General features: G+C 43.9%; 1 protein-coding gene across 1 annotated transcript in view; it reads right to left on the bottom strand.

Annotated features, from left to right (window-relative positions):
- Positions 1–2,871: 2,871 nt before the first annotated feature.
- The window catches only part of LOC119431106 (tyrosine-protein kinase Src42A-like), an 87,526-nt gene continuing 63,221 nt past the window's right edge, over positions 2,872–27,176 (bottom strand). The window contains 4 exon segments of the mRNA XM_049657572.1: positions 2,872–9,105; positions 10,098–10,282; positions 19,819–20,140; positions 24,034–24,219. Of these exon segments, the coding sequence (XP_049513529.1) occupies positions 8,923–9,105; positions 10,098–10,282; positions 19,819–20,140; positions 24,034–24,219 (876 nt within the window). The 3' untranslated portion in view covers positions 2,872–8,922.

Genomic DNA, 27,176 nt, shown 5'->3' with positions numbered 1-27,176 from the left:
TCGTGCATTAGCATGGGGACGTGATGCAGGCACCAAACCATCGCTTTATGTAGATTTGAGTGGACCCGGCCGGCGACGGTATTTTCGTGGGCTATAGGCTTGCCGTTTTTTCTGCGAGAACCAATTTTAAGATATCAGTTTATTCAAGCCAGTAATCGATGAGAGCTCGTGCATTAGCATGAGACTTGATGCAGGCACCAAACCATCGATTTATGTAGATTTGAGTGGACCCGGTCGGCGACGGTATTTTCGTGGACTTACCGCTGTTTCAGCAAGAATCAATTTTCAGATATCAATTTATTCATGCCAATAATTGATGAGAGCTCGTGCATTAGCATGCGGGCGTAATGCAAGCACCAATCCATCACTTTATGTAGATTTGAGTGGACACTGTCGGCGAAGGTATTTTTTTTCCAGCTAGAACGAATTTTCAGATATCAGTTTATTCGTGCCAATAATCGACGAGAGCTCGTGCGTTAGCATGGGGACGTGATGCAAGCACCAAACCATCGCTTTATGAAGATTTGATCGAACCCGGCCGGTGACGGTATTTCCGTGAACAATAAATAGGCTTCCGTTTTTTCAGCGAGAATCAATTTTCAGATATCAGTTTATTCGGGCCAATAATCGACGAGAGCTCGTGCATTAGCATGGGGACGTGATGCAAGCACCAAACCATCGCTTTAGACAGCTTTGAGTTTACCCTGAACGATATTTTTGCGGGCTATAGGCTTACCTTTTTTGTTCAGCTAGAGCAAATTTCCAGATGTCAATTTATTCTTGCCGTTAATCGACGAGTTCGTGCATTAGCATAGGGATGTGATGTATGCGCTAAACCATCGCTTTATAGAGACTTAAGTGGACCTGACCAGTCACGATAATTTAGTGGGCTATAGGCTTACCGTTTTTTCAGCGAAAACCAATTTTCACTTCCTTGGTAATCTTTAATGTAATCTTTTATTGCAATAAGCGTTAATGCATACTGCCGCGTACGGGGAGTTGCTGGCCACCGTTGTAAAGCCCTGGATCGTCATCATCAGCCTATATTTTATGTGCACTGCAGGACGAAGGCCTCTCTGTGCAATCTCCAATTACCCCTGTCTTGCGCTAGCGTATTCCAACTTGCGCCTGCAAATTTCCCAACTTCATCATCCCATCTGGTTTTCTGCCGACCTCGACTGCGCTCTTCTCTTGGTAACCATTCTGTAACCCTAATGGTCCACCGTTTATCCATCCTTCGCATTACATGGCCTGCCCAGCTCCATTTCTTCTGCTTAATGTAAGCTAGAATATTAGCTATCCCCGTTTGTTCTGTGATCCACACCGCTCTCTTCCTGTCTCTTAATGTTAGTCCGAAGATTTTTCGTTCCGTTGCTCTTTGTGCGGTCCTTAAATTGTTCTCGTGCTTCTTTGTTAACCTCAAAGTTTCTGGCCCTATGTTAGCACCGGTAGAATGCAATGATTGTACACTTTTCTTTTCAACGACAGTGGTAAGCTCCCACTCAGGATTTGGCAATGCCTGCTGTATGCACTCCAACCCAATTTTATTTCTGTGAATTTCTTTCTCTTGGATAGCCCTGGATAGAGACTGTTTAAAAGGAAGACCTTATGTCTTTCATCAAGATTCGGCTCCCGCCCACACCCCCTGCGTCAACCAGGTGTGGCTGGCTAACAACTTCTACGACCACGTCACTCCGAACTTGTGGTGTCCTAGTTCCCCAGATTTAAATCCGCTCGACTACTGTGTCTGTGGCGTCGTTGAGACAGAGGCCAACAAACAGCCACAGAACACAAAAGACTCGCTGAAGGCCACCATTTCTGACTCAATGGCCAACATCTCTAAGACCCACCTGATCCGTGCATGCAGCCGTTTCGAAAGTCGAATTGAATCGGTTATTGCTGCGGATGGGGGATTCATTGAGTAATTCTGGAAATAAACTGTAAAAGAAGTATTTCATAAAGTTTGGTGAAAATGTCTATTTTTTCTGGAGATATTCTTGTCTGCCTGAAGCCAACATTGTGTTCTCAAATATCTCGCGCACCTGGTATCTGCTTCTTATGTCGTAGAGTTTCCCATTGTTTTCATTCTTTTCTCGTTTGCCAAACATGTCAAGAGTGCATTTTTGTATGTATTTCCTACGCAGATTTTATGTAATGATCATGTATCTGACTCGTTCCCATCCTACTGAAATCCCGAATGGGGTTATAGTACTCATAATAAACAAATAAGAACTCCGTTGCTCTCAAGGTTTTCTTAATTTCACTAGACGGTCCACTGTGGTGTACTACGGGAACTGAAGCACAGTTTAGTGCAACCACGTTTTTTTCTGGTTAGCCACCAGCCTCTTAACTACAAGAAAGACATTCAGTGAGTGCACTCACTAGAATGAACTTTGGCAAAAAACTAAAATGCATTTCCAGGTTCAGAAGAATAGCCACGGAACTTGAGACCATATGCCCTCAGCTTGCAGTGTAACTACTGTAGCCTGTCACTGTCAGCAACAGCAGATTACTTTCTGCCTTTCACAATTTCCAAGGAAGAGAATTAAATCCAAAGAAAACAATGCACCTAGTAACTAGTTCTTCACACTGACTTCAATATAGGTGTTTTCAGAGTATGATGGGGTGATCTCTTGATGCTTAATACTTTACAAATTCTGCTGTGCAGGTCGCCCGACAAAGCTACAGTGACTGACTGACAAGTGTCAACCGCTTAGTCACCATGGCTTAAATTACGGCTTCTGAAGTCTTCCCTCTTGGCATCTTGCAACCGTTTATGACGTGGATTCCCAAAGTTGTAACGGAAGCAAACGTTAATTCTGATTAATGTGATTTACACTTGAGTCACCACATGTGAATCACGCAAACAAGTTGCAGACTGAAACAAAATTTTATTACAAAAGTTAAACCCTTCCACCCCCCACCCCTCCCCCCTTCTGTCAACTGTCAGCTCTGCAATTCTCAATGCAGCCTTTGTTTACTTATTTAAGCAAGGCTGGTCTTTCACTTTCTTTCTTGCTATGTAGGTCACACGCACAAACTCTTACTGTAAAGCAAACAAGAACAATAGACACGTCCAGTTTGATAAACACTCTAAACATTCTTCACAAGAGGAACAGCAAGCACAGCCAGAAATAATTAAACTTGCAGGCCTATTAATGGTGCTCTAGAGTTTGATCTGCTTGACAAATTGTAAGGAACACGCATCAATGCAGCACAGATTTTTGCACAGAGGCCGTCGGCAACAAACATTTCTTCAGGTGTGAAAATGAGAACAGCATCTGCCGCCTTATTATTTCAAGAAGACTTGTCTGGCAGGCGAGAAGATGGCAGAAGTGACCTGGTTTTATGCACAGGGACAATATTTTTCAACCTGAGCTTTAAAATCCAGTCATCCTTTCTTATTGATACCTACACAAAATATGGGTACCCTCAAAAGGACATTACAGCAAGTAATACTAACTTGCCTAGACATTCTTTTGAACAGTGAGTTGGTAGTTGTGCTTGTGTTTGTGATTACTCATGTACATCTCCTTCAAGCCATTCAAGAGAATGGCTGCCCTCAAGATAAAACTGTTCTAGCCATCTTTAATTTCATTAACCTTGTGTAGGCAGGTTTGACATTACCTCATCCAAGCTTCCACAAGATCCTAAACAGATCAATGTGCGAAGTTGCAGAAATTAAGTTCAGTTTTTATAGCACATGCTCAGTAAAACCACGCAACTGGAAATTCAAAGCTCCATTGTCATTTAGGTAGGGATAGACTACTGGGAGAGTTAGTAATGCATGATAAATGAAGGAGCACTAGACAGACAAAAGACAAGAACAAGAAGGCAGTCAACATGAGTGCTTTGTTGTCTTGGTCTTTGTCTTTCACCTATCTAGCGCTCCTTTATTTATCATGCATTAGCAACTCGCCCAACAATCTATCCTTCTAAGCTTTATTACTAGTTCTTTGGGCTCTTTCCCACGTTATACGCTAAGCACTAATGCTTCCGCCTTCTTGTTCTCAGTCTTTCGTCCATCTAACGCTCCTATAGTTATCATTCATTTAGGCCAACAAGAAATGCTACAGTGAAAGCCTTGGGCTATTATTTTGTTCATGTTGCTAGGCCGGAACGCGCTCTTAATAGCTGGGCTCCTAAATTTAACCCTTAATTGCTAACCGAGGAACTAAATTTCCCCATTGGCAAAATGGTGACACTTGGTCAAAGCAACTTGCGCAATGCCCAACACGTTTGTAAAGCTATTTTTGCAGCTTGAGGATCGCAACAATGCCAGGTGGGCGATACAATTGTGGAGGCTTTCACATTTGGCAGCTCAAGACAGAAGGCTGTAGTTAATAAAATTCCTCATAAAAGCAAAACATCCCGTTTTGTGCACATTTGTATGAACCAGTCCGCAGCATGCTCATTTCCCTGCCTGCTAACAAGAGATAGGCAGCAACTGCTGTCCACTGAATCAAAGCAAACAGGCCTGAGTCACAGTGCAATAGTTCAGCACAGTGCACTGTCCTAACATGTGGTTCGACGTCCAAGTGGCTTCTGGGCAATATGCATAAAAACGATACTAATATTCTACACGCAAATGCAGCTGACAAGAGACTGGCACTGCGGACAGCACATTTCGAAGTGCCAGCAGACAACAGTGCTGCTGCAAGTCGGCTACGACGACTGCTGCGTACAAAAAGCTAAAGCATTGTCCAGTCCCTTCTTAAGCGATATGGCCAGAGCTTGCCTTGAAGATATGCATGTTTTCCAGCAGACTGTCTACATTTATGAAGATGACTCGACTCACAGGCTGCTTCAAAAGAAAGAAAGCCGTGGCAGTGTCAAGGAGTAAAAGTGAAACCTCTCGGCCACGGACACGTGACATCGCACGACACACTTTCAAAAGATGAGAACCGAAGGATGGTTTTTATGTTGCAACCATTAACAAATGATGGTTGCTTGAAAGAACAGTGAGCCATGAAATTGCTAAGAGAAAAACATGCTACAAAAAGACAAAAGAAAAGTAGTAGTACCAGCAACCTGGTACGAGATACGGACACTTCCCCTGCGAATGGTCAGCTCTGCCTATGATTAGCAGAACTTCAACTTCGACGATTAGAACGCACCTTTGGAGAACGGGATGGTTTCCACAGTTTAAAAAAATATAGGAGGAGCACCAAACACAGGCATCAGTGAGAGGACGTCTTGAGAAATGCAGGGTGCATGGCGTGAGAAAGTTGTAAAATGAGAGGACCACAATACAGTCCATGAAAAGAGAGCTGCAAATGGTGTTCACCAATTAAGAATGATTTCACTGATGAGAGATCGAAGGCTGTGTTGGAAAGGAAATAGACGATGGAAGTGCAAGCAACACCATGATCTCAATCAGCATACCTGATCATGCAGAACAGCCTTAACATAGCTGCTCCCGGACAAAAGTGTCCTGATGTTACCTCAGTGGCAGTCATTGTTATAGGGTCACTAAAGAGAAACAATAAATCAATCACTTTTGAGTGACAACATATTCTTCAAGAACTCTATTTCCGTTAATTTCGCAATAATGGGCCGATTATTAAAAGAGAAAAGGAAGGTAACAGTTCAATTTCTTGAATTCCGTGCCAAGACACTAGCGCTGGTGTGCCAGTGTGAGGCCATGGATTTGAAATTACTTTTTCCTATTTCGGCCTCGTTGGCTCAGTAAAAGTTCGCGAAACTCGCCATGCAATCTTTATCTACTTTAGAACATCTATTTTTGCAGATAAACAATTAACTAGGCCTGAGCAGACGCCATCATCAAAATCTACGACGTCACAATGAGCTAGTGCGGGAACTTCAAGGTGGTGGCACCACCTATGCAATGCAGTTTTTCTGGCTCACCAAGCCTCTGCAGACGGCAAGAGTGCCTTTTTTTTGGTATTGGTAATTTACTAACACAGACGCAATAACTTTTTTCCTTTAGAGTCCCTTCAAATATTACAAATACACATTGCGCAAGATCATGAGGACATGGCAAAGTGAATTCCTCAACAACGCAGTACGTTTTGTCAAATTCACAAACCCAGTTCCACATGCAAACGTACCACTCGCTACCTTTGAATGATCGCACTTGTCAGGTGCCTGCAGTTCCACTGGCTGCTTCCTTCGGAGTGAATGTAAAGGGGCACAACACACACTTCCGTTCCATGAGTTTCAAGTAGTGAGCCTCTGCTGTGACAGGCACTAAGTATCTTAAAAGAAAGGTTACAAAAAAAAAAGGAATCAACGCAACAGCACCACTGCTAAGCAGTCCGGCAAGTCATGGGCGAGCAGAAGTCCAATTTCCTTCAAGTGCAGACGCCCGCAGAACTAGGACACCAAGCGAGTCGTGCATATGTACGACCACAACGCGCGGTTTACACACTGCGCTTCACATTGAAACGCAGCGATGCCGTTATGACCAGCCCTAGAGAATACAAAAATAGTCAAACAGCTACACACATAGATAGAGCCTACGGCAAAGTGATGGCGCCGTAAGCTTAGACGGTAGGCTACCGTCTTCACAAAGTATCTTCTCCCACAAAAAAAGATACACCACAACACAATGTAAAGAAAATTTTTTAAAATGCACGACTAAGCCAAAAGCGGTATGTGCTTCTATGGTCCGTGGGACTCCTAGTTTGTAAGTCATTTTTGTCCAGGAACGAACAACAAAACAAATAAGCTCCACTGTCACATCTCTTCAAACAAAGACGGCCCTCACAAAGCCTGCTATTGTAAAAAGAATAAAAATACAAAATACACAAGCAGACCTGTTGCAAGAGATAAGGCATCACTTAAAAAGCACTAGCACACAAAAGTAATGCGATAAACGCAACTAGCATGCACACACACACAATTGCAACTCATGTTCACATTGGTTCAGATCGCACAACACACGCACAAGTTTGTGCACTTCAGCACGCAGGTGACGAAAGTGGCCGGCCGTGCACACGTCAGTTTGTCGCGGCTCACCGAAGAATGTATGGCAGCGAATGGCAACGGCAGCAGAACTGGAGGTCACAGCCGTGGCTGTCAGGGGGGTCCAAGCCTGATTCTCCAGAACACACATGGAACATCACCGCTGTTTTGACGCTGGCGGATGAGAGAGATATCTCTCGTTTTCGTCCTCTTCCTGGGGGACGACTAGAGTAGGGGAGTTGGTGGCAGCACTGAAGAAGGCCGTACCATGCACTGACGCATCTAGAGAGACAGAAGCCGAGGAAGAGAAAAGCTAGGCCGCACAGTCGCATTACTTGCAACATTTCAACCACTGCTCAGGTGCCTCGTGACTACACTGCACATTTTCAAAGACCTTACCGTTGAACCTCTTTATAACAAAACCGCATACAACACAATATATCTGATATTCATTATGCATACACTATTGGCGTGGAAAAAATTGGCAGTTCTTTACATTACCTTTGTTATATCTGATAATTCATTATTTCTGTGTTCATTAGATACAACTTTCACTGTACCATGCAAGGCTGGTGCAGGTTGCAGTTGTTCAGAGCACAAGGCCAGCTGGCTTGCTTATAAATTTGTGCAGCAAAGTTCACTTACTCTGAACACTGCTATGCCAGAAAACTACACCAATGGAAATCGGAACGGGCTTGTGTCTGGGTACATGGAAAGTTAAGCTTGCAACGAAATCTGACCGACTGAGTGGTGATAAACCTGTGACCGTGACCGGAGACACTGGGAAGGCTTGAATCTGCACTCCCACTTTCCTTGCCAAAGCTAAAATACCAGTCCCCCCTTACAACTACTGAACAAAAAGTCTATCATGCATAAAGGGACAGGCTGGTTTCCCAAGTATGACACAGAGGTCTTAAGCACTGTCTAGAAGGACGCCTGACTGAGATGAACCAGTGTAAAGTGTTCAGTCTCTTGCTTGAGAATAAGATATTTGCACTTGCTTTTCTTATCTGACTGTATAAAATCTAAAGGGGCAACACAACACGCTGTGCCCATATCATAATCGTATGTTATCCCTAAGCCAATTAAAGGTCTATAAAAATAAGTAACGCAAATAGCTCGGGAAGATTGTCGCTCCCCCCACTGTCATAAGCAACGCCATGATGCTGTAGAAGATGTAGTGAGCTGACAAACAAGTTGTCAATTCCTAGCAATGTGTGCTCAGCTGCATCCAGGTTTCAGCAGCAAGAGCCACCACTGACTGTGAAGGTTGCATGTTGAAAACAACTATGCTTTGAAAGGCCATAATACCAAGAAAGAAAAAGAGGGGGAATTCCTTGCTAAGTCTAGAGAGGCACAAGAGCAGTGATTGTGCAATAAGCGCAGTAAAGAATATGCCCTTGAGCACAGACGCAAGGCCATGGAGATGACATGAAGCTTGGCTGGTCGAAAGCAAACAAAAGGGTAGGCAGTTGGCAGACATGTGGACATCTGGAGAAACCATAGGAAGATGGTCACTCCCAACTGCCTTGCCATTGCCACAAAACTCGGGGTGCAATAAGCGGCTCCAGTGCAGAGAAACCCCACTGGTGCATCTGTTACTCCAGTTAAACTTCAGGCATGCATCTGGAAGCAGATCCGATTGTCCACTGTCTCGCTGGCACTGCAGGAACTTGAAGAACACCATTCTGTTTAAGGAGCCCCTGTGGCTTGGAGCAGTTGGAACAAGGCATGACGATTTTACCACGAATGGCCATCTACAGCGGTGGAACGTGTCTGCAAATGTAGCCAGCAGGGGTCACTGTCAGCACCGTATGGTGACAGTGGAAGAGTCTGACCAGATGCATCGTGAAAACGGAATGACGGTTGCAGCAAGGCCAGCGATGGGCGTCGCGCATGTCGCACCTTTCTCTCTCTTTGCCTACAGCATGTCTCTCAGTAGATGGGCGGCGTGGATACCGCCTGCGGCTGGCAGCATTGCCCGCCGCCGGAACGTCAGTAAGCCATGGCGGCCTCCTTGTACTCCGAACCCTCCATGGTAAAGAAGTCCTCCAGCTTCCACTGCAGTGTCTCAAAAGTAGGCCGCTTCATCGGGTCCTTGTGCCACGTCTCCAGCATGATCTCGTAGAGTGCTGGAGGACAGCCCGGAGGGCAGGGCATCCGGTAACCGTGCTCAACCTACGAGGTAAAGAAAAAGTTATGCAGATTCCACGCACAGTGGGAAAGGACATTGTGCAAAGCGTTTTGCAAGTAGCTGGCTATCCAACATCATTTGGGATTTTGCAAAGCATTATTACTAGGTGGACAAACATATTTGTGCAAAGCGAGCAACTGTTTGTGTGAGTGAGCGTGTGTGTGACAATGGCAGCAAGATGATAGTATGACAGCAATGTCACGATGACTGATTTTTTTTTACTCAGGTAAAGAAACGTTACAACCTGTTCTGTTACAACCTGAGCCAATCCCAAAGGCAGTACACTATGACAGTGTCTAAAGCACTAGCTGTTACAAGAAGGACTAGGATATAGTTAGAGCATCAGGCTGCTGCCCTGGAGGAAGCAGGCTAGAAGCCAGTGACGTAGCCGACGGGCGGGAGGGAGGAGGAGGGGGGCATACTGGGCACGGTTCCTTCACAAGGAATGAAGGGGGAAAGGTTTTGAAACACGCATGGTAAATGGACAGGACAGGGAGCAAAACTATGGCAAGGACAGCCATTTGCTGTGAACAAACAGTAATGTCAGTGAACTATGTTGTTTCCTTGAAGAGTACACCATTGCACCCACTTTTGCTTTACCACTAACACAGGACACAAGATATGTAATCTTGAGCAAGGAGAGGTGGGGCTCTGTCAAGGAAACCATCAGTACAGCTATTTGCACTGAGTGATGTTTGTTGGACTTGAAGCTTTAGCTCAGTGGGAGGCAGTGACAGTTCAGTAGGGCACATTATATGTTTGTTCATTTGAATAGCATGTTCAAGTCATGTCCCGTTGACCTGAGGGTACCACTGCAGTCTTTTACTTCGGGACCCTCGTCTGCATATTTTCTATTCTGTAATTAACCTCAAATGTAATAAAAATAATAATTGATTGATTGATTAATTGATTTTCAGTCACATAATATTGCACCATAACAGCCACAAGATAGGCGTCCTGGGCAACCCCTGCTTACCTGGTGAAGAACCTCGGCATTGGTCATGCCAGGGTAAGGAATGCGTCCATAGGTGACCAGCTCGGTGAGCAGAATACCGAAAGACCACACATCCGATTTGATTGAGAACTTGGAGTAGTTGGCCGCCTCGGGGGCCGTCCACTTGATGGGGAAGCGGGCCCCTACACGTGCCTCGTACTCATCCTCTGCAAACAGCGCAACAAGGCAGCTCAGTAAGTAATGCAATGTTTCAAGAAATGTAATGCCATCCACACAAGCATGTCATCAGGGATCATACACAGGCTCTGCACACAGACCCATAGCCTCAAGTCAAATACTAGGCTAAGAAGCTCTAATGCCTTGCGATCACTTCACCTTACCTAACAACCTCTCAGACGACAGAATGCACGTGCTTACAGAAGCAATGCTCAAGATTTGTTTTCACTTTAGCCCAACTGTGCATTGCTCAGTAACTATTTTTGTGCCTCAGCAACCAGGCAGGTTAAAAAAAAAGGCCAGTTTATGTTTTCAGTGACATCACTCTAAAAGAAGTTTACAACCAATGGGGCACATCTTGTCCCCAAACAATAATCGGTCTTGCTTGCGTTTCCTTTCCTGAAAACTCTGCGTTTGCTACTTTGCTATCAAGAATTGATTAATTGATGTATTGATTGATTAATGTTCAGTCACATGATATTGCACCATAACAGCCACCAGACAGGCGTCCTGGGCAACACCCGCTTACCTGGTGAAGAACCTCGGCGTTGGCGTGCACGCCTATAACGCACACGCCATTTGTGAAATACAGCACAGCGTTACAGAAAAGAAAGGCACACAAGATAGACGATGATTATTGTTTGGGAACAAAATAAGCCCAGCAGGGTGTAAGCTTTTTTTAGAGTGTTCAGTTGCTGAAATTTTTAGTTCTCCAGCATGTCAGATGTACGAGTCAGGAACAACCCCTTCAGAGGTGCACAGTGTGGTCCACTGTTAAAGGGGACATACCGTATTTACTCGAATCTAACGCGCACTTTTCTTCTGGTAAAACAGGTCCGAAAATTGCGTGCGCGTTAGAATCGAGTACGACCCTAAATCTGCTTTACCATATAGCCGTCGGCACTTCAAAATGGCCACCTCGCACGCGCTTCAAGCCTAGCTACACTCTAGCCTAGCTGCCATAGCTCTCTCCATGTGCTGTACTACACGTGCTTGGGTATTAGTCTACCGTCTGTCTTACCGTTTTCTGCATCTGCTCTATCACCATAAACTGCCGAGTTCACTATGATGCCGCATTTAAAAGGAAAGTGATCACGTGTGCGGAGACGGACGGAAATCGAGCCCATCACGGGTGTTCGGAGAATCAGAAACTTGCGTGCGGGACTGGCACAAACAAAAGGAGAGGATTTTCACCAGCAAAGCAACGCGGAATGGTTTAAGTGCACTGAAGCAGGACGTATTCTGCGAGGATCCCCTTCGGCGATACGATTGCTTTGGCCCAATGTTGAAAGCGATCTGCGACGTGGAGAGTATGCCGTGCGCTGTGTTTTTGCAGGGTCGCGTTGAAGCGAGAGGCATGCTAGCACGAAGGTCAATTCGCTCGCCGCGCTTCGTCACTCCAGCATTTTGACAGCGAGTTTCTGCTATCAACGAGCGAGAAGTGTTCATGTTTGCTTGTGCACGTGTGACACTGTGCTTGTTAATTTATTTAGTAAGCGAATGTTTGCAAGTTTATACGGCCGATAAAACTGCTATCCTTACTTTTGCTATCGTAATCGATGCTTGACCTTTTGGGCAAAACTGCAACTTTATTTATTCATCACAACTTCAGTGCTCTGAGAGTAAATCTTTGTTTTTCCAAATGGGAGAAAGTTGTATTTTTGTATGAAAGCATGAGGTGCGTGGTACTGTAAAGTATTTTTTGGGGGGGTCACGGAAAATGGATGCGCGTTACAATCGAGGGTGCGTTAGAATCGAGTAAATACGGTAATATACAGCTTACAATTTTTTTGTACTCTAGCTGCTAGTGCTGGCTGAAACTATGTCAATGCACTGCACAGGTGTGTAGCAAGGTGCCAAGGCCATCAACCACAAGTTATCTCCCACAAAGCTGGGCTATTGTACACTTGCCAAAAATAAAAATTTGCACATGCTCTGCAATCACATGTTCCCTTTAACAGTGGACCACACTGTACATATTGACAATGAAACATACAACAGAGAGTGTGACCGTATCTGCTGCTTAACCAGAGATGTTGATTTGAAGGGAGGCATACCATATGCGTACGCTTCACGTACAAGGGAGGTCAGGGACACAAGCATTAAGGCACCTTAGAATGGTATTGTTCTAAACCTCAGAGGCCATTAAACTGGCCAACACTCTGCTACTTGCTCCACTCAATGGATACATTTTGTGAATTAGGACAGTAAAGTTTTAACGCAGCTTTTTGTTATGAGCAATGAAACGCAGTTGGGGAATAGTGGTACGTCACTTGCATTACATCTGTGAGGCTTGAAACCAACAATTGTTGAGAGGGTTCTCATTTTATTTACATCCATAAAGCATTCAAGTGCAGTTATACGTGATATATTACAGACAGAGCCTGACTCCTTGCTCAAACTGCTTATTACAGTAACGACCATAGAGTATTATGTCAGTGACGTGGTCAAACTTGAATTGTTCCGACATGTCCAATGCATAAGTCAGGAACAGCCCAACTTTGAGCTGTGAAGAGAGAGAAATGGCCAGCAGTGACTAGATGGCAGTAGACAGCAAAGCTTGTTCAGTTTGCCCTTGGGTACCTTTCAGGTTTAATTAGCTTTTAGTCATGAAAGGAGAGATTTCATATTTTCTGTTGGTAGTTTTATTGCGACTCCTAAAGAATGCCTTATATATATACATACAAACATATTATATATATATATATATATATATATATATATATATATATATACACGTAAGAGCATAAGGTTGTAATGCAGCTCTTTCTTGCAAACAATGTAACACAGTTGTGGAATAGTGCCCCTTATGACAGTCCTCTTGGTCCAGAGTAAAAAATGTATGGAATATTTTTTTTTTCAATGTTCATTATGTTGCCAAAGTGTCCAAGCTCAATGTTACAGCAATAGCAGAACTCCTAGCTCATAACTGTTTGGTGCCGTACAAGGAAACCTACACGCAAACAGTTAAGCTGAACAAAAATTTAACCTGCTATAGGAGCCAAACCCAGGACCACTACCTACAAGGGCATTCACTTTGCCAACTGATAACAGAGGTCAGCATCACATTGAATAAATTGGCAACTGAGAACACTACAAAACTTCACCTCGCAAATTCCTAACGACTCGCCTGTTTAAGCACTGCTATCACCTGCAGAGTTTAGGGAAGCTGCTTGCACGACAGCAGATGAAAGGGTCCCACGAACAACCCTAATTGATTACAAAACCGTTGGCTTCCTATAGCTGGCAGAGAGTTGTATCCGTCTCTCTCTCTCGTCTCATTTGAATGCGATTAGCATTCTTGGGATACTTCACACATTTTCCATTCTCTAACTGGTTTCCCGCCAACTTGAGTCACTGTGTAGCCCATGGTTGAATGGCTAGAACATCAGGCTGCAGTGCTGAGGGGACCAGGTTCAAAACCAACCGCCGGACCAACTTTGGACCCCGGGTATGTGCTACCGGATATGTACTGCTCTTCAATGACAAAAAAAAAAAAGCTTTGAAATTTCTCCAATGCTGGGTGGAATCGAAACCACATCATATATTAACACGATAACGTTAAGGGCTCCATGTCGCAAAAAATCCGGCGTCGGCTCGCTGCCGTCGTTGGCGGAAATGATCGTCCCGAACCACATCATCCCGAACCACCCCCACCGAGCAGGCCCTCCGGCGCAAGGCATTGGTGAACAAAAATTGAATTTCTCAAAGAAAAATCCGTCAGAAAAATCATAAAGTATGACTTAACCACAACCTACAGACGTGAAAGCATTGGATTGTAATTTGAATATACAAGAAAAAAAGTCTGATAAGCAGCCAGGGATCTTTGAATGCTATGGCGTTCCACTCTTAAAGGCAAACCTTAAGCAACCTCCAAATTTTGAGACAATCTTGTCTGAATATATATAAATACACATGCCAAGCACACACTTTGCGACAGTGCCACCAGATGACGCAGCATGTCCAGTGGAAAGCATGAGAGGAGACCGGATGCATGCACGCCTCGTGCATCACACATTACGGGTTTGGCAATACAGTGCGTTGCTTCATCTCTTCATTGCTAATCGCATTAACATTGACATTCAATGTGAGATGGGTTCTGCTGCAATTTTTTTAGGCACAACATCGTCATACCTAGCCTTATTGCCCACATTACATCATCAGCAAATTTGGCTTTTGTCATCGCATCTCGATTATGGTGGTAAAGCCCCAGGTTTACATCCAGAAATCAACTTTATTACCGAATTATATCCTATAAGTGCATCTCAACCTTGATACTTCCTTAGGCGTCATGTTTTACTGTCTTTACTCGCATAATGCTCTAACTTTGTTTTGTGGTAAATTGATGCGATAACAATGTGGGAAAAATTTTCCGACAGAATGTTCTGGGAGCACAATAAAAAAATGACAAATTAAGTGGCTGTAAATTGGGTGTTTTCACGTCAGGCATTGTAAGCTCAAGCAAATTATTACTTCCAAACAGCCCTTACCTTTGCAACAAGAGCACAGATTCTACACAGGCAGCAACTGCAAAGGCCCTTCATTTGCAGACAGGAGCTGAACCTAGAGTCACTAATTAAATAAAGTGACTCTGATACGACCTACTTAGAGTAGCTGTCCATCACTGATCGCTGCTTCAGCAATTTTCAAGCGTGCAATGATTACTCCGAGTAAAAAAAATTAAAATTTGTGATAGCCAATGTGAGGAGTGCGAGAATTAAGTGATTGCTAGCATTGTGCGAATAAATACGGTATATGTAAGAAACTTGGCAGTGTCTTTACCAACTGGAATGTGGGACTACAGCCGGGAATCGAACCCCCAATCTGACGCTCGGGAGTAGAATGCCATAGCAACTGAACCACTACAGTGGGTGGCTAGCTAGCTAACTACTTCGTGAATCAAAGTGCAATCTCTCACTTCACGGACAGGTATTGCTAATAGTCATGAAACTTGCTCAAAAACTACTAGGAGTGTCTGAATATTTCAAACTTTCGAATAACAAATCAAATAATGTCCCACTCAAATTGGTCTTCGAATTCCACAGTCACTATTTTTAGATACAAATATTTTTCAAATATTTCAAGATGTCAACTGTGCCCAAGAAAACATCAAATTAGAGCAAAAGTACGGTAAATTTCATCTCCACTGACAGAGTATAGACATAAAACATGTGAGGTTACGCAGTGGAGCAGGGTAAGTCACTTAGTTCATGCAGCGATCATTCGCAGCCTTTGGAGAGAAGAGTTTCTTCATTCTGTGCACGTGAAGAAACTGCGTGTTTGTTCCTAATGCTCCATTTTTTTTTTAACCAACAACACTTCATAACGTGCTATGTGACAACAGGAAGTTGCTAACATAAGAATACTTGGATAAGAAGATCATTTTATATATTAATTGTGAAAACAGCTAATCATTACTCGAAAACTACATGAAAAGCATTCAATATTCGATTCGATTCGCTTCTGGCACTATTTGATTTCAATGCGATTCAGTCTCAAAAATTACTGTTTACACACGAGTATTACAAACAGTATGTAAGCTTCTTACATATTATGAGAGCTGCATTTAATAAACAGTTTTGGAGTAGTGTTTGCCTCCTCACATACGTTAAATGCAAGCATTCTTGCAGGACGTTACGGTCCCTTCAAAACTTTTAGTTTAATGCAAGGGAATGCAAATGTAAAAAAAAGACTAAAAGACAGGATGCCGCCTGGTGCCTCGTGCCAAAAATATGCAAGCCAAGACAACCCTTAGCAACCATGATGTCCTTTCCATGCCGACACGTATCGTCAGGCATCCAGCCACCAGAATTGCGAAACTGCCAAGAAATTGCTGAGAAATTGGAAGTGCTATGCACTCGCAACTAATGTTTCAGGTGAGTTTACAGAAAGCAAAAGCTCCTTTCAACAGTTAATGGTGATCAACAATAGCGACAGCGTAGTCATCACGAGAATTCAAGCTGAAGTGGGAGCTATGGGTGTTTCCATGTTTGACAATGCTATTTCTTAGCATACATAAACATTACATATGTTAAAGCTGCCAAATAATGTCCGTTATCATGGCGTACGTAAACCACAGAAACCAAATAATGTACAGAGCATGTGCAGTGCTATTTCTTAACGTATGTAACGCGCTTATGTTCGGTTACAAATGCCATTCTAAAACTCTCTATTGATAGAGCAATATGTAAGAACACAATTCTGGCAGCAAAAAAAATGTTGCACAACGTGCCACTTGGTATATACACCCTACACATGAAAAAAAAGAAAAAGGTGCTAGTTTCCATGTGGAGACCAGAACTGTCTTTAGATTGTGCAATGTCACAGAAAGATATATGATTGATGATCGAAAAATGAAAGAAAAAAAAAACGCTGCAATGTTTTCTGTTACAGTAGGGGCTGATGCAATTGACATTTTCTTGAGGCTCACAATGGTATGTACAGTCAACAACTGTCTTTTTCGGACATTCCCGATAATTTGGATGTCTTCGCAGCACCATCCCATGCAGCCATTGTATAAGGAGGTCCAAAATTTCGGGGGCTGGAATCCTTCCCCATCCAATTTTTCTTACTTTTTGCCGTGACTATAGGTCCAAAATACCATTAATTGGAGCAATCACTGCTGCCATTTTTATTATTTGCCAGCCTCGAACCAGCGCCCTCGCAAGTAAATCGGCAGGCAGCCGTAGCCATTTGTGCCGATTCCTAAATGTCAGGCTTCATTGCAATACAATGGTGTTATGCGGCAAAGCATACGTAATGTATCGCGGTGAAGCGTACCAAGAGTGAAAAGGGCCACTCTCACAAGATGGAGATGTGCTCCTCAATTATACAGGCACGCACCCACCGTCTCCTATGGGAGCATGAGCACTGAGATGCCCAATAATTGTGCTAGCAGGTGCTCAGAGCAATTTCGGACGTGGCTGTGGCGATTTGAGCCCTTGAGGGCAGTAAAAGGCATGCATTCATTTTTTCAGACTGGCAGACTGCCTAGGGAGTTGAAAAACTTGGCACGTTGACTAGCCAAGGACCGATTTTTTGCACATGTCCGATAATTTGAACGCTTTTGTGGCACTGCCACGTAACCCATAGAGCTAATGTATAAGGACGTCTGAAATTTCGGACGCTGCAGTCCTTCGCCATCTGATTTTCCGCACTTCTTGCATTGACCTCAGGTCCTAAACAGCAATAAACTGACGCCACCACCACCACCATTTTGATTACCTCGCAGCATCGAACCAACACTCTTGCATACCGATCTGCTAGCAACCGTAACCACCGCACCTACAATAGGCCTAATTAGTTCAACTGTTCACTACCAAGCTTCCAGCTGCTAGGTGCCGTGTTTTTCGTTGAAAGAACTCGCCACTTGTAAGCAATGGCACTAACTCCACGTTTTCCATCTTCGGTGATGACTTCAAAGCGCAGAAAGTGCGGCAAGAGTGAAGCATTGCATAATCCTGGTTTTTAAACGTCAGCTTTGCCGCTATTCAATGATGTTACACGGTCAAGCATATGGAATGTATTGCAGTGAAGCATAACAAGAGTGGAAAGGGGCCACTGTCACGAGACACAGTATTGTATTCTTTAACTATACACACATGCACCCACCGTCTCCTGTCTCAGTACAAGCCCTGATACACTAAATAAGTGTTCTGGCAGGTCTTCAGAGCTGTTTCAGACGTGCCTGTGGCAATTTGACACATTGGGGGCAGTAAAAACATGCATTTGTTTTTGCAGACTGCCTGATGTTTTTAACATTTTTGCGGCACCTAGGGAGTAGGGGAAATCGAACGACCACTGTATCTTGTTTTCTATGTACCCAAGTTACTGATAACTTGCTGAATTTTTGTCATGCAATGCTAGGAGACTCCCGAGTTTCCCGTGTTTGGAGAATGTTGGAGACTCCCGTGTTTTCTTGTCCAAGATTTGCAGACTTTACACTTTGTGATAAATTTGCTGATATTCAAAATTCGATTAGATATTCTGCTTTTTTTTTCCTTGATAAAATTCAATATTTGATTATAAATCTATTTTTCATTACTTACACACCCCTATCTTTTAGAACAAAGTTACTTTTTCAGTGACTTTCCTTTTGCCAATTTAGCCTGCTTCATCTGAATGAACTTGCTCAAAGCAAATAGCCCTCTGTTGAGCGCCTTGCTTTGCTACAAAATAGCGGCATAGGTACCAAGGCAATTTCTTGAATGCATTTTGTGATGTGAAACACCTCTAAAACAATGAGAGGGGGGTCGCACACTAAAACCAATGTAACGAAAACATTTTATAGCATTATCGCTTATATCTTAGCAACCGTATTACCCACTCTGGTATGGTTGTGTAGCGGAGAGAAGCCATTACTCACTCATGCATGTGTCGCGTGCAGCGCCACTGTCGTGCCAAGCATGACAAAAAGACAGCTAAATTTAGCTTCTCACTCGGCGTTCGGAAACGCATAGCTCGAAAGTACGTTTGTTTATCCAAGCAGGAGTGGTCCCTTTTGAGAGAGCCGACACAGCCATAGTAGGCATAATCCATCAAATCTGTACTCATCAGGAGTTATGAGGCCAGCAAGTATCTCATTTGTTGCAGAATTTTCAATTTTGATCGGTTATGGAGCGCCCGGATTCGACACGCAGTGTCCAGAAAATACCAGACAGAGGTATACGTAACCTCTTTGACCACTGCGGAACGCGTCCATCTCCATAGCAAGTGCAAGGGAAGGAGGATGAGGCAAGCGCATCAGCCCCAATCATCGACGAGTGCAGCAGGCTGAAGCGGTGCAGGGCCGTCTCAAGCACTACCAGTAGTGGGGTAATCTTTTTCACTGTAGTGCCCAAACACCCTCTGCAAGAACAAGCGGGGCAGCCACTACAAATAGGCCGCGAGCACGATTGCAAAATTAGACTGGGACACCTCCACTAGCTATAACATAAGTTAGGCACGTAACCTTTCTAATGCGAGAATAAATGTAACTTGCGTATTTGGCTACGTCATTTCTGTAGCTTAGTGCCCATACATTGTTTGCAGCACGCACAAGACTTCACGTACCGTGCTGCGGCTGCGTCCCCGATACAGACTGCTCGACGTGTTTTCTTCAGTCTTGCTCGCCCCATCCTTCTACACGTTTAAAACATTTCTGCAAACAGGACTTATTCTTTGTAATACACGAGACGCAACATTCGCAAATTGTAGGACGAGCCCAAGTTCGTAAACTTAAATTCTGGAGAGTTGGCAGGTATGTAACTATAACTTTTTCTTCAAACTGTCCTTCCATGGGAGGAGACCTGCGAACCCTGGTCGGTTAAAAAGTATGATGTGATCGCCATCCTCGTGACCAACGTTGACAGATGGGCGCACAACGCATCTCAGCGTGCCGATACGAGCACCAAGGGTGGGAGACAGAGCCGGAAAAGTGCGAGAGAGAGCGGGGACCGACAGGAGGAGCCGTGCCTTGTGAGCCCAGCAGTGGCAGCAGAGAAGAAGAGGTGAGGAGAGAGGAGGAAAGCGGCCCACTCACGCCCACCTTTGATGAGCCGCGCGAGACCGAAGTCCGCTATCTTGACCACGTTGGCATCCCCGACGAGGATGTTGCGCGCGGCTAGGTCGCGGTGGATGTAGTTCTGCGCCTCGAGGTAAGCCATGCCGGCCGCGATCTGCGCGGCCATGTCGATGAGCTGGGGCAGCTGCAGCGAGCGGCCCTTGCCCTGCAGGAACTCGAGCAGCGAGCCGTGCTTCATCAGCTCGGTGATGATGTAGATGGGCTCCTCCAGGGTGCACACCGCGTACAGCTGCACCAACTTCTGGTGGCGCAGCTTCTTCATGATCTGTGCCTCTGCCAGGAAGTCCTGCGCAAGCACAGTTGCATGCCCTTTAGAAATTGCGAAGAACTTGTTTGTACGTGCCAACCTGTGAACTTTAAAACTCCTGCCATGGCATTGGAGTAGAGGAAAGGAGATGGAGTGCATAGCACGTAGCTTTAGAGAGTTTTACCTGAGCACGCACCTTTTGTGGAATACAAGCGCACTTTACTAATGCGAAAGCATTATATGGCTCATAGATGAAAAATCCGGCATAAGCGGCATTGGCGTGACCACACGATTAGGGAGCCTACATGCAATGTTGTTTTACGGTGGTGACAGCCTTTGAAGCGGTACTTGCCACCGCCAGCTAACTTGGCAGGTTAAATGTGGGGAACAAAACGGTGATCGACCAGCCGACAGACCACATTTCCCGAAACCCTTGGTGACGTGAAACTAATTAAATTCTTTTAATGAACTTTGGCCTCAGCAGCCAAAGACATAGCTTGTGTGCAGTACATGGCATGTCTACGTTTTAATTAAACACGCTAGTAGGCACAGTATTTATTAGAGCACACTTCGAAAAACACCCTTCCAAGTGAAAGCCAATGTCAATGCTTAATGCAGTTTAGATGCTTGGTGTGAGATAATACTACCACGAGCACACCATCGTGCCTTATAACTTGTTGCTTTATATGTGTCGCACGACATGCAATGAAAAATAAGTTTGATGAGTTAAAATAAAAGGAAAATTCAACTAGTATATTAAAGATGTATGCAGGTTTTGTGTGTGCATTGGTGCAAAACTAAATTACAGATATTTAATAGATTGCGAGCCAATGTGGGCAGATCAGAGCGTGAAAAAAAAAAAGGAATGTGCCACGACTTCTAGTGAGACTGGGGACCAAAATGGCTATACCCACCAAATTTGACAGTAAATAGCGGTCAAAATTTTGGTGTTGTCACCACTCTAAAGCAGCGCTGCATGTAGGCTCCCTACACACGATGGTCCAAAAACTCAAGGGAGCCCAAGTGAGCCAATCGAGGCAGTTGATGACGTCAATTAAGGCTAAGTTATGAAGGCAAAAATGGCAGTCGATCATTGGTTAGAGTCATACCAACAACCTTTGGTGTTAATTAAGGCAAGTTATTTAAGGCACAATTAATTAAGATAGAGTAAATAAAGGCACTCGTACACACGACCCTTGGTGGGAGTCGCACCCTCGACCTTTGCTGGTCGCAATGCTTTCGCATTCATCCACGTAGGGATAAGTGCCCCTTGAATTAAGGCAGGTTTAATTAAGATAGAGATAATTACGGCACTTGAATCCACGACCAGTGGCTGGAGTAAAACCCACCTCTGGCGCAGCAAATTCAGAACAGCAGATACTGACAAGCAACACAGTGCTTTTATATCACAGTGACATTTTCAGCGGCTATGCAGCTGCCAATTTTTCCTGCTACAGGAAAGTCGGCTGAATGTCCATGCTTCAAGCAAAGTACCCCTCCTGCATCCTTTCACCATCAGAAGACTTTCGAGAGTGTGATCGGAGACCGGCGAGCGAAACCTTTTTCTCAAACAATTTTTCTCGAAACTGGACCCAAGATTCATAAATTCGTGAAACGATCCCAAATTTATAAGCCTTACGAAAATTCAGGAGTTGGCAGGTATGCTTGTTCTGCGACAAGTGGATGCTTAGGTTTGCTTCGCATACTAGGCACAGTATAAAGAACATGAAAACAAGGAAATAGCCCGGACAGACACTGCACCAAGTAGAATAACATACAGCAAACCTAGCACAGCCTTTAGAAATCCTCACTGTCTTTCATAGTCCTCCGAAAGGCTTGGGCCTCATTCGGGCAGCTATGCTCCACCTTGTGTCGCCACTGTCATTACAAGAAATTACAGCGTTTGCAGCAACTCGGCAAATACCCAAATCGGTTTCACTGAAATTTTTAGGCTGGAGAACATTTTATGCAAAAGGAAGCTGTCATCTACCCAAAACCAGCAAAAGGCTGCAAACAAAACTCGTATAAGTTTGTCAGAAAGAAAGCTTCATAGTTAAGAGAAATTTGTGTTGGTCTGGGGATTGGGCCCAGCACTGCTGCCTTTCTAGGGTAGCTGCACTGCCAAGTAAGCTAACCAGGAGAATAGCAGATAGTAAGGCGAAAGTATATAAATCGATGATTTGAAGCTCAAGGACACTACACTCCGTTTTATACATAGTAGGAAACGCTAAAAAGGCTCTTGTAGAGAGACTTCTTTCACTGCTCACATCCAAGACTAAAAAATAGTGTGCCACATATAAAAGATAGTTGTGTAGGTACACACCATCTAATTTGACATAAAATTAAGTCTCATACTCCTATGTTGCAAAATATGACACATTTAATGCATGAAAAGCGTCGGATATCTGAACTTATTTATACCACCAAACAAGTGGAGTAACAAGTTTCTGCAGCCACAGCGCATCAGCTGCTCTCGCGACCCAAAATGTAGTCTGTCGTCTATACTGGAAGCACAAATGTGTAAAAGTAAGATGCGATTTGACGTAAAATTAAATTGTGTCTAGAAGTAGCCAGTTGTAACACAGTATATGTCCATTTATTCGACTCCAGTTAATTTGATCTTTCAATTCATTTCATCCTGACTGAAGGTGTAGGCCAGCGCTTAAGCATCTATGGGCCTGAGGTTTCGTTATTTCGATCCTAAAATTGGCCTTTGCCGGATAACTTGAACTTGACCAGTGTGCATGCACGAGCATGACCCCTATGGTGACCTCTTTAGGGGCAGCATGTCTCTGCAGAGCTTAGGGGGTAGCGGATGCACTGAACACAAGTAATTTCACGTCAAAAACGCCTATTTTCAGCCTGCTCTAGCAGGATTTTTAAGCAGTAACGATAGCTCACAATGTCTGATTATGGTATTTATCTGATTCTAATATGCACCTTTTGTTTTGTTTTTAAGAAATTTTGGCCCGAAAATTGCCCGTGCTGTGCAATCGGATACAAAACCAAAACTGCGTTTGTAACATTTGTATGCTTTACCGCGCAAGAGAACTGTACTGCGGCAAAGCCCACTTTAAAAAGCCGTGTGGCGAAGCTGACTTTAAAAGAAAAAGAACAGCCACCACATTATTGTCAATTTTTCTTGCTAAAAAACTGGGTGCATGTTGGACTCATACTTTGTTTAGGAGCTTTAATGTCAGTTATATGCAAGTTTTCTAATTTGGACATGTAGAAAGCGATCGCGCATTCGGTTTGGCGGTGTGTTTTGGAATTTCTTCTGCATCTTGTGTAATTTGACCCACCAGAAAACTTGATCAATTTCGTCGGTCCTGTCAGGGTCAAATTAATGGATGTCGACTGTATACAAAGTAGGTATTGTGTAAAAAAAATGTTGCGTGTCAAATACAACTGCACTGGGAAACGCACTGAGTGAGACTTCTGTGGCAACACTACTTGCGAAGCTTCCTCACTGTTGCCTGCTATGTATGAAACGGAATATAAACAAGTCAGTGGGTACTGCAGGATTCACAATCTGAAGGAAATGATAAGCTCTGTAGCTTTGCACTGCTATTCAAGTTCCTCAGTGAACACAGCAGAACAGTGTCCAAAAAGGCAGCGGTAAACAGCAATGACATGTCGTTCAGTCTTTGCAGTTTATGTGTGATGAGAAAGCGATAGGCTACATCATCAATTGTTGCTTACTAACATCAAAAGTTGCTCAAGCACTACCGTGTACTGCGTCCTTTGTTCCTAGAGCCCTTGAGACCTTACAGCGAAGAGAGAGAACTGCACAAACCACACCAACCCTGTATTTCTCTCCTCAATTCAGGCCATAAATAGACAAAAGGCAGACACCCCCTAAGAAATTCCAGCACACTCCCCTACATTGTGGCACGCAAGAAAAAGCACCAAAAAAGGAACAGAGCACACACCTTCGGGTCCATAGTCCCTGGCTTGAGCGTCTTGATGGCAACAGGCGTGGTGTTGTTCCACAGGCCTTCCCAGACCTCACCAAACTGTCCCTGACCGAGCTTACGGACAAACTTAAGAGAGCTCCGTTCAATCTCCCATTGGTCGCGCGTCGAATGCGACAGGCCACTGGTCATCGGCTTCTCCACCTGCAGCAGACACAGCAAACACAGCTCAAGGCACTGATTGCAAAACACTAGGGAAACATGATCATGAATGTACCAACACTGCCAGTGCACCAGACTGCTGTCGCACATTTCGCAGCCCTTTGCTAAAAAGTAGATCCTGTCAAGTGGGACACCTGCCTTACAAAAGCAGGATCAAACAAAAAAGTAAATATAAACTACCCCATTAGGATCTCCTTTCTACTGTATCATGAGCTCCACAATTTTATTGTTGGTTGCCCAACACTTTAGGTGCCATGCTGAAGTTTAATCACTTTGATGCGTGAGCACACCACTGGCCATTCCAGAGTTAAGCCATGTGACAATTTCCATCTAGTCCTTGCCTTCTCTGACAATTCATGGACGTGAAGATGACATGTATTGGTCGCGCTGTCTACATAAAAGTTAGTTAAAAATTAAATGCATGGCAGCTTTTGCTTGTTTACAAGAGGTGGTGCAATAAGGCTTATCTGTCTCTTAAGTTTAACCGCATTATACCAACTTCACAAAGATATCTTAGTTATATCCAATAATCACTAAAAGCATGAGTTTATTTGACAATCTGATAATAGCAAATCTTTTATTAGACATGCTTAGTTAAATCCAATAAATTCTGTATATCTGTGCATGTTAGATTTATGTTCAACTATGCTTGTCGCTGTTGTGTGCATGCACCCCAAGCTCGCATCGCTTGCCTTGCTACATGGCAGAATTGCACAAGACCGGGTGGTTTTTTTCATGATCTAGAAATTTGAGAGCTTGTTACTCTGGTTCAAGGGACTCCACTCCGATATTGGCTATGAGGTGTGTTTGAGTGACTTGGGAAATTGAATACGACGCACTTCAGGAATACCTCTGGCACACGTCTAGCACTCAAAGGGCTAAAGTTTATGAACATAAATGAAGCCTTTCAATGCAATACCCTCCACTACAAAGTGGCCTCTTGGCGGAGATAAAGATTCTGAAAGATATTCAGAAGCTGGTTGTTTGCCCTTGATGTCCCTTTAGGCTGCCAACACTGCTAAAGGAAAAGTACTAAGGGACAGAATCCTATAAGCAATTTTCATGTCGCACTCGAAGCATTGCTCAATTTGTTAAGATTCAAACAGCGACCTCGTTAGCGGAGTATGCTGTAACAAGTCTGAAAGTCTAACAAGTTCGTTCCCATTTGTCATTAGAAAGCAATGCTTCAGATGATGAAGGCACACAAAGACAATGCTAAGGGTTCAACTGCCAGCTGCCTCAGTCACATTCCACTGGTACTAATATGCAGAAAATGCTCATCTGCTGTGCCTACAATGCACATTAGGGCACCCTATGCGGTCAAAATTAATTCGAAGCAGGGCACTACATAGTCCCTCACAGTCAGTGTTGCTTTGGAATGTTAAAACCAATTAATCCCCTCAATCAAATATACTCAATCAAAAAAAAATAACTGTGTTCATGTTTTTTTTTTCTGTGCTTACTGGCTATAGCACTGCTTTCTATCGACGAAAACAGTGCCATAACAGTGCTCTGATAATTCTGAGACCATCCTTAGTGCCAGCCCCATCAAACGGCACAAACCTGCAAAACCAGCTCATTTCATGCATGTCAAAGTAAAAGAGCAATGCACAAAACACTACAGGACCAGACAAAACAACATGCAGTTAGCACACACAAGTGCCGTCTGAAGACAAAAGCTTCAGCGGGAGTTAATTTCACTCGATCTACAATAAAATAACCGCAGCGCACTGTTCACTTTTTAGAGCATCCACAACAACAGAGGTGCTCCCAAGATGAGACCTGTGACAGGATGCAAGTGCGAAAGCATCCATAACAAGTGCAACGTTCAAAGTCAGTTCACATAAGGGTCTGCTGTGTACTTTAAAAAAAAAGAAAGAAAGCAGCCATGCAAGTGCACTTGTAAAAATTCCTCTGTGCCAGCTCATGAACTGACCACAGTAAAACCCTAAAAAAAAACTCAAATATGTTTTTAACAAGACTGTAGGAATAGAATGTAGCACCACCTGAAAACATTTGACGTGAGCATGCTGTTTGGATGACAGAGACTGGGCATCGGTGACGTTACTAATTAACCAGCAAAATGCATTGGCAATGAATGCATTAGTCAGAATATGTTGTGCCGCCTACATGCAACAAATTCTGTTATTTTAGTTAGCCTCGTCTCAGCCCTTCACGTAATACCCGTTGCCTGAGCAGCTAGTCAAGATGAGTAGGTGCAGTGCTATAGCCCAAAGTTTAAAGTTAGCTTCGTTTTTGCTTCTCAGAAAGTGATGACAGCACATAAAGACAGAGCTAAAGAGCAAGGACAGATGGTTGAAATGCACGGTTGGGCTAGATGCTTCTTTATAGCCAACTATAATGCTACAGTTATCGTTATCAATTAGCTATAGTTTACAGGTGGCTGTCAACCGAGGGACATTACAGGATCAGAGCAACAGTCTGCTTTTATCTGTCTTTAAGCACCATTACATTTCCTGGCACAGTTCTAAGTGCTATTAGTTACCAAGCCAGTGCAAAGATAAAACAACTTGTCACCATATGCATCCTCATCTTTTGTTCTCAGCGATATTAGGAACGCAGTGCAGACTACAATGGTCACGTGACAGCACAAGGTCAAGCCCCCTAGCGCCCGCTCCCTACCACGGGTAAGTACACCACATTGCAGCATAGGGTATGTGCAAATGGCAAATATAGTTTGGAGCTGCAGCAGACACAGACATAAAAAAAAGTCAACTAAACGGATACTACAGTCATACTTCAATTCATACAACAAAACCGACCTCAAGAAATTTTCTTTACTGAATGAAGTTCTTTCGATTCACCCGCACATCAAGCCTGTACTAATGCAGTCAAAACCTCAAAGCAATCAAACAACTCTATGGCTTGCCTGATTCGACAAGGTTCTTGAAGAAAATACTGATAAAGAAGCACGTCAC

This window comes from Dermacentor silvarum, chromosome 10 (genome assembly GCF_013339745.2).
Source record: "Dermacentor silvarum isolate Dsil-2018 chromosome 10, BIME_Dsil_1.4, whole genome shotgun sequence".
In the NCBI taxonomy this organism is placed as follows: Eukaryota; Metazoa; Arthropoda; class Arachnida; order Ixodida; family Ixodidae; genus Dermacentor; species Dermacentor silvarum.
Note: the sequence above shows the minus strand (reverse complement) of the source record. Positions and strands in the feature narration are given on the sequence as shown.